Source organism: Nicotiana tabacum, chromosome 6, assembly GCF_000715075.1.
Source record: "Nicotiana tabacum cultivar K326 chromosome 6, ASM71507v2, whole genome shotgun sequence".
Taxonomy (NCBI): Eukaryota; Viridiplantae; Streptophyta; class Magnoliopsida; order Solanales; family Solanaceae; genus Nicotiana; species Nicotiana tabacum.
The window spans coordinates 184,663,235-184,671,641 of record NC_134085.1 but is presented as its reverse complement, the minus strand read 5'-3'; the positions used below and the strand labels follow the sequence as shown (position 1 = coordinate 184,671,641).

General features: G+C 38.0%; 1 protein-coding gene across 1 annotated transcript; it reads right to left on the bottom strand.

Annotated features, from left to right (window-relative positions):
• Positions 1–7,551: 7,551 nt before the first annotated feature.
• Positions 7,552–8,067, bottom strand: LOC142182227 (uncharacterized). Its single transcript, XM_075256336.1, has 2 exons — positions 7,877–8,067; positions 7,552–7,771 (listed from the first exon to the last, which is right to left on the bottom strand). Exons 1-2 carry the CDS (start codon positions 8,065–8,067, stop codon positions 7,552–7,554), a joined length of 411 nt encoding a protein of 136 aa, XP_075112437.1.
• Positions 8,068–8,407: the final 340 nt, after the last annotated feature.

The window sequence follows — 8,407 nt, the reverse complement described above, 5'->3', positions numbered from 1 at the left end:
TTAATTCCTGGGGCATCTGAGTTGTGATTCGCGATCGCGAGGCTATTTATACGGTCGCGATTAAGGAGCACCTAATCAGAATATAAAAATTCAAAAATGAGGGTTTGAATCCATTCTTCATATTTTGAGCTAGATACCATGGATTTGGGCGATTCTTGAAGGAATTTTCGTGGAGTTGATTGGGGCATGTGATTCTTACTTGGTTTTGGCTAAATCCTATGATTATGTCTTTAATTTCATCATCTAATTTGTGATTTGGGATGAAAAATTGGGAAAACAATGAAGAACTCTTTGGCCATTCGGAGTCGGATATTCGTGGAAAAGGCATTGTTATCGAGTGATTGAGCTTGGTTCGAGATAAGTGGCTTGCCTAACCTTGTGTGGGGGAACTTCCCTTAGGATTTGGTGTTGTTTTGGTATGTGAGTATCGTGTACGTGAGGTGACGAGTGCGTACACGGGCTATCTGTTGTAAAATCTAATTTTTACTGAGTAATAACTTGTTTCTTCTTATTTGAGTTATATTAGCATGTGTAATTATCTTGTTTAGCTTAGAATAGAATGTCTACGTATCTTAAATGCCTATTTGAACTCTGTGCAGCATGCTTAATGGATTTTCCTGCTTTTCTCTTGACTTGTGCTTAGTCTAAACTGTAGGATCTCTGGTGTAAAAATGTTATTTTCCATTGTTTGAGCTGCGTATTTACTTTGGGACTACGGAACGGTATTTCGGGAGATTCCCCTGCATATTTATTTTGGGACTACGGGACGGTATCCCTAAAGATCCCCCTGCATATTTACTTTGGGACTACGAGACGGTATCCCGGGAGATCTCCATGCATATTTACTTTGGGACTACGAAACAGTATTCCGGGAGACCCCCTACACATTTACGTTTGGAACTATGAGACGGTATTTCGGGAGATCCCCTATTGATAGTTTTGTGTACTGTACTGTTATTTTTCTATGATTTCCTTCTGGTTAAATTTCAGTCTTTATTTTACTGTGATATTTTATTCCGTCTTATTCATTATATATATACCAGTAGGGTCTGACCTGACCTTGTCACTACTCGATCGAGGTTAGGCTTGACACTTACTGGTTACCGTTGTGGTGTACTCATGTTAATCTTCTGCACATGTTTTCGTGTGCAGATCCTGGTACCTCTTATCAGCCTCGCTTTTAGTTGCACAGTCGCTACTATTTCGGAGACTTCTAGGTACATCTACTCGCGTACGCAGACCTCGGAGTCCCCATTTATCCCCTTATGTTGATTCTTCTCTTACTTCTTTAGATACTGATATATAGAACAGTTAAAAATTCTTAGAAGCTTGTGACATACGGTGTTTCGGATCTTGGAGAGTTTGTGTATATTTTGCGAGTTGATTATTATATACGCCAAGCAGTATCTCTAATGTTTATTAAAATTATCTATTACTGTTAATTGTTCACTTTTATGTTTTTTATTTCATTTTTTGGCAAATATTAGGCTTACCTAGTCGTAGAGACTAGGTGTCGTCACGACAATTCACGGAGGGAGAATTTGGATCGTGATAGTGCTTTGGGTAGATTTGTGTCCGAAGGAATTTTAGAACAAAAAATGGGCTTAGTTATTTAGTGGCTTGAGAAAGAATTATTGGTCTTAAAAAGAAAAATCCGAAAGGTTATTTTTTTGGGCTATAGAATTGGTCAAAAGAACAAAGGAGCTTTGGACTCCTAATTGGTCGAATTTTATGGCCTTTTTCCAATCTTCAAATTAATTGTTTTTTGAGCTTGTTTGTATTAAACTCAATTTTATATACTATTTATGTATGATAAAAATAATATTAAATAGATATTAATAAAAAAATCAAAGTAATAACAATATTAGTTACAATACTACTATTAATAGAAGTAAACGTAGTAATGATAATAATAATAATAATGCTAGTAGTAATAGTAATAACAACGATATAGCTGTAGTAAATGGAAAATAGTATTGAAAAAAAATATCTGAATAAATTATAAGCTTAAGATGATTAATTGGAAGAAAAGAAGGACAAAATTGGATGTCAACAGCTGCCCCTTTGTCACGACCCCGGTTCGCCCTCCGTGAACCATCGTGATGGCACCTAGTCTCTACGACTAGGTAAGCTTAACAATGCATACAAAGAATCCAATTTGCGGAAGAAATAATAATAAAAAACAAAATAGTGAAATAAAACAGTATTTTAAAGTGTCGCTCGGCATACACAATATCAACTCTCGAAAACTAATAACTTTTCCCAAAACTCGGAATCTCATGATCGCAAGCCTTTGAATGTCTACAAGCATCTAACTCCAGAATATCTAATAAGGAAACGAATGTACAGAAGGGCTAATACAAAAAGGGGGAATAGAAAGGGACTCTTTGGTCTGCGAATGCGACAGATATACCTCGGAGTCTCTACAAGCACCTTGTCTCACGAGTGATAAATCTGAATGGAGGTACCTGGATCTACACATGAAAAACATGCGCAGAAAGGGCATGAGTACACCACAGCGGTACTTAGTAAGTGTCAAGCCTAACCTCGGTTGGGTAATGATGAGGAAGGTCAGGGCCCTACTGAGATTAAATGAAATATCAGGTATAACAGAATAAGATAAACAGTACAGTTGAAACTAATAGTAAGAACTAATACAGGATAATAAGGATAACAACAACTGAAACAGAGACAAAAACAATCACAAGGAAATACTACTATTCACAAAGATAATAACCGAGGGATCTCTCAGTATCTCAAGGGTCTCTTAGTACCCTCAATATATGTCAGGGATCTCTTTGTATCCCGAGGATCTCTTGGTATCCTCAACGTATGCTAGGAAACTCTTGGTATCCCGAGGGTCTCTTGGTATCCTCAATATATGCTAGGGATCTCTTGGTATCCCGAGGATCTCTTAGTATCCTCAATATATGCTAGGGATCTCTTGGTATCCCGAGGATCTTTTGGTATCCTCAATATATGCTAGGGATCTCTTGGTATCCCGAGGATCTCTTGGTATCCTCAATATATGCTAGGGATCTCTTAGTATCCCGAGGATCTCTTGGTATCCTCAATATATGTTAGGGATCTCTTGGTATCCTCAATATACGTGATGGGGATCTCTCGGTATCCCGCACTTCAACTCAAATCATAAATGCGTACAGGGGATCTAAAGGGATGTCGTCCTGTAGTCCCAAAGTAAAACACACAACAATGGCACAAGGAATACTCAAATAAACTCAACTTCATACCAAAGTAACACAGGCAATTCTAACCTAGCATGCTTCACGTAATACAAATAAGGTAGTTAAAGCAATTAAGTTAATTAGGCATGCTACTATAAGCTAACAGCGGTTTAAGTTCCAAGTAGTATAAGCATGCAATGAAAAACACAATTTAAGCTATTTTAGTGAAAACAGGATTTTCAACAATTAGTACAAGTACGCACTCGTCACCTCACATACAAGGCATTTCAATTATCACAATACCAATCCTAAGGGAAAAATCCCCCACACAAGGTTAGACAAGCCACTTACCTCAAACCAGCTCAAACTCAATTTGAAACCACGTTGTTGCCACGAGTACTTGACTCTAAATGGCCCAAATTGATTTCCTCTTCAAAATCCTCCCAAAATCGACATCTCCCGAGCTAAAAATCGATTTTCCAACTTTTGAAACTAAAACCTCAAATTTCTGATTTTTTTGCCCAACAAATCCACTCTTGCGGTCCACCCATCGCATTTGCGATACCGCTTCTGCGGTTCTCACTTAAAAATCCCATCTCAGCACCTGCGACCAAGATGCCGCATCTGTGGTCCCGCTAGTGCAGTAACCCATCGCTTCTGTGATCCCTACTCTATTTCCTCTTGGCCGCTTCTGCGGATTGACTCCGCATCTGCGGGAGTCGCATCTGCGGCCTCTCAACCGTAGATGCAGTTATGACAGCAGCCCAAAGAGCTTCAGCTGAAATTTCCAATTTTCCAACTTCCTGCTAACCACCCGAAATCATGCTGAGGCCCCCGGGACCTCAACCAAAAGCACAAACAAGTCATATACCACTATCCAAACTTATACAAATCTTTCGAACACCTCAAACAATATCGAATCAACCAATTTGCATCGGATTCAAGCCTAAGAACTACAAAAACTCACAAATACATTTTCGATCAAAAAGTCTATCAAAACTCGTCCAAAAGACCTGAAATTTTGCACACACATCACATTCAACACTTCGGAGCTACCCTAATTTACGAAATTTCATTCCAACCCTCGGATCAAAATCTCACTATCGAACCGAAAACTTCAAAAATTCAACTTTCGGCATTTCAAACCTAAATTAGCTACAGACCTCCAAGACACAATCCGAACACTCCCCTAAACCCAAAATCACCCAACAGAGCTAACGAAACCATTGGAATTTTATTTCGAGGCCGTCTTCACACTGTTCCGACCACGGTCAAATTTCCAAAATTTAAGCTCTCATTTAGAGATTAAGTGTCCCAAAACCCTCTGAAACTCCAAATAATTCATCCCGGCAACTCACAATAGCAGAAATAAATATGGGAAAAATAGTTAATAGGGAATCGGCACATAAATTTTTAAAACGACCGGCCGGGTCGTTACACCCTCTTTGACCGTAAATGATGTAAGAGTTTTCAGGAAAAGAAATTGACATAGTAGCCAATTTTGTTTTGACCATAAAGTACGGTTTGATTGAACCGATATGGATGTTGGGAAGATTATGTGTAAAGTAGGTTATGGGAAAGTTATGGATAACTGATGTTTTGAAAAAGTTGTGGTGGTACCCTGATTTCGAGTTGCCTGCATACCTCGGGTTATACGAGAATCAGAACATATGTAGTTCGAGATGTATGGTACCCTAGAGTGGGAACGATTGATGTTTATCCTAAAAATGATGCCCCAATATTGAATTATAGAGACACCGGGTGTTAGACACCCGGTTGGTCATGATTGAAAGAAAAGATGTTTGAAATAAGGATTTTGAATTGGAATTTTGAGAGTCAGGCCGAGCGGAGTCCAAAAGTAGACCTTTGACTTTTGCTGGCAAGTTTGGCTTCCTTTCCAACAAACTGCCCCAGTTTTCTGCTTAGATAGAGTTCTGCGTTGCGTTATATTTCCTGCTAAGCTCAATAGACTCGGTAAAATTGTTAATAAACGAGATATAAAAATGGCATAAGTAGTAAAAATAGTTTCATTAAAATGACATCTCTAAGCCATTAATTATCATAAAATAAGCCAGGTATTCAAAATAGTGCTTTGATCATGAATTATGAAATGAGGCTTTGAGCCAATGATTCATGTAAATGATGCCTTTCACTGCTGATTTATGTAAATGAAGTATTCAACCACATTATTTGATGAAATTAGGCATTTAAGCCAATGATTGATGAAAATGAGGCATTTAAACCAAAGGATGATGCAATTTGAGGCGTTTAAGCCAAATGACCAATGAAGCTTTTCAAGCCAAATATTTAAGGTAGTGAAAATATTTGTTGTGCATTTATAAAGTAATTGTGTGGTGCATTTAAAAGTAATGGTGCAGCATATTTGAAAGCACTTGCATTGTGCATTTGTAAGCAACGATATAGTGATTTTGAAAGCATTTGTGTGGTGCGTTTGTGCTGCCTTTGAAAGCAATAATGTAGTGTATTTGAAAGCAATTATGTTATGCATTTTGCAAGCAATGGTGCATTTGAAAGCAATGGTGCAATGTATTTGAAAGTATTTGTGTGGTGCATTTGAAAGCAATAGTACAATGCATTTGAAAGCATTTATGTTGTGCATTTTGCAAGCAATGGTACATTCGAAAACAGTGGTGCAATGAATTTGAAAGTATTTGTGCGGTGTATTAGAAAGCAATGGTGCAGTGCATTTGTGGTGCATTTGAAAACAATGGTGCGGTGCATTTGAAAGCCAATGTGCAATATATTTAAAGTCATGTGTGATGCAGTTTGCATTTAAAAATTAGTGGATGAAAAGCAATGACAATCAATGTATTAAAAATATCTTATAAGGATACAAAATTATCATTAGTAAAATCTCAACATTGGATTTTAAAGATCATCATCATTCAAGAGGTGTAGTTTTCTATAAGATACTATAAAGAAATTCAAACCGCTCGGCAAATGGTCTTCATAATTATACTCGTTGTTGATTCTTCTGCTTCCTCTATCTTGAAAATCTGCACTCAAAGAACAATTGTGAGTTTTGGGGGGAGGTTAATTTATGTTGACTTTGATGCTCTGGCCTTTGATAATCTTGCGCTTCTAATTTTGTTTGGACTTGCCACCTCCGCCCAATACTAAATCTTGGCGAACAAATAGATAAGAAACATTTGATGAAAAATCGATTTTTAATAAATACAATATGCATAAATATATGATTTTATAAAAATAAAGTTGTTGCCGAACTCTGTAATGTGACATGCTTGTGAAACAAAGTGAACATCCTCATCTGAAATCCTGTCATTTGTTTTGCTTGACCATCTTTCGTCAATGACTGGTGCCTTCTCATGACGATGCCTTTAAAACTTGCCCTAGTTTCCAAATTGGGTGGGAAATATTGAATTTTTATTGTAACGAGACCGAACCAACAGGACTGCCTACGTATCCCCTCTTAAACGGGAATTAGGCCAAACGCAGTTCATTTACATTAAGAAGCATTACATAGAAAAGAATGAGGTTGCTAGATATGACTCTAGATGTAGTATCTCTTGACTGCGTCTGCGTTGATGGGCTTGGGCCATACTTCATCATCTATTTCTGCTAGAATCAGTGCTCCTCCAGTCAATACTCAATGCGCCATGTATGGACCTTGCCAATTTGGTAAAAACTTTCCTTTAGCTTCATATTGGTGCGGGGATATGCGCTTCAAAACCAATTGCCCTGGTTTGAACTATCTTGGTTTCACTTTCTTGTTGAAGGCTTTGGCTATCCTGTTTTGTTAGAGTTGACCATGGAAAACTGCATTCATTCTCTTCTCGTCAATAAGCATTATTTGTTCCTACGATTCTTCACCCATTCTGCATTTCTCAACTCAGCTTCCCGGATGACCCTCAAAGATGGTATTTCAGATTCACGGCTTCAGTTCCATAGACCAAAAGATAATGCGTTGCCCCAGTTGATGTTCTGACTATAGTGAGATATCCAAGGAGAGCAAATGATAGTTTCTCATGCCAATGCCTGCAGTTATCAATCATCTTCCGCAATATCTTTTTGATATTCTTGTTGGCTACTTCAACGGATCCATTCATCTGAGGTCGGTAGGGAGTGGAATTTCGATGAGTAATCTTGAACTTATCACATATTTAACATATCAAGTCACTATTGAGATTGAGGACAAAATCTACTACCACCTTCTTTGTAACTGACTTTTAGGAAGAGGCTTCTACCCACTTGTAAAATAATCAATAGCTGCCAAGATGAATCTATGCCCATTCGATACGACAGGCTCAATAGGGCCAATGACATTCATTCCCCAAGCTGCAAATGGCCAAGGAGAACTCGTCACATTGAGTTCATTAGATGCGACTCAAATCAAATCACCATGAATCTGACATTGATGACATTTCTGTACAAAACGAATGCAATATGTTTCCATGGACATCCAAAAGTAACTTGCTCGCAGAATTTTCTTTGCCAAGGTAAAACCATTCATGTTAGGTCCACATGTTCCTGCATGTATCTCTTCAATCAGCTTGGTTGCTTCTCTAGCATTTACACACCTCAACAGTCTTAAATCTGGAGTCCTTCTATATAGGATTTCAACGTTTAGGAAAAAATGATTTGCCAATCTCCTAAGCGTTCGCTTCTAGGTATTGGTTGCTCCTTCAGGGTAATCCCTTATCTTGAGATACCTCTTAATGTCATAATACCATGGTTCTCTGTCTGTCTCTTCATCCACATGGAAACAATAAGTTGGCTGATCTTGCACATTCACCTTGATGGTGTCTATGTAGTTCTCATCTGGATGTTGAATCATGGAAGAAAAAGTTTCCAAAGCATCTGCGAACTCATTTTGAACTCTTGGAACATGCTTGAAGTCCATTTTGATAAACTTCTTACTGTAGGATTTTTGTGTTCTTTGTATTTCATTCGCCTTGTACTTGATGAATCAACAAGTCTGAATCTCCTATAACCAATAACTCTTGGACATTCATGTCAACGACCATTCTAAGACCAAGTACACAAGCCACATATTCTTCCATATTGTTGGTGTACAGAAACTGAAGTTTCGCTGAGATTGGATAATGTTATCCAGAGTCTGAAACTAGTACTGCTCCAACTCCGACTCCTTCGAAGTTTGTGGCTCTGTCAAAGAACATTCTCCAACTAGAATATGCTTCTGAATTGTCTTCTCCAACAAACAATACTTCTTCATCTGGGAA

What these genes read in the sequence shown, in the direction of transcription:
- LOC142182227 (XM_075256336.1), bottom strand. Translation starts at nt 8,067, where the DNA reads ATGGACTTCAAGCATGTTCCAAGAGTTCAAAATGAGTTCGCAGATGCT. An exon ending in TGGTATTATGACATTAAGAG is followed by an intron (nt 7,772 to 7,876) that starts GTATCTCAAGAT and finishes AATCCTATATAG; the next exon opens with AAGGACTCCAGATTTAAGAC.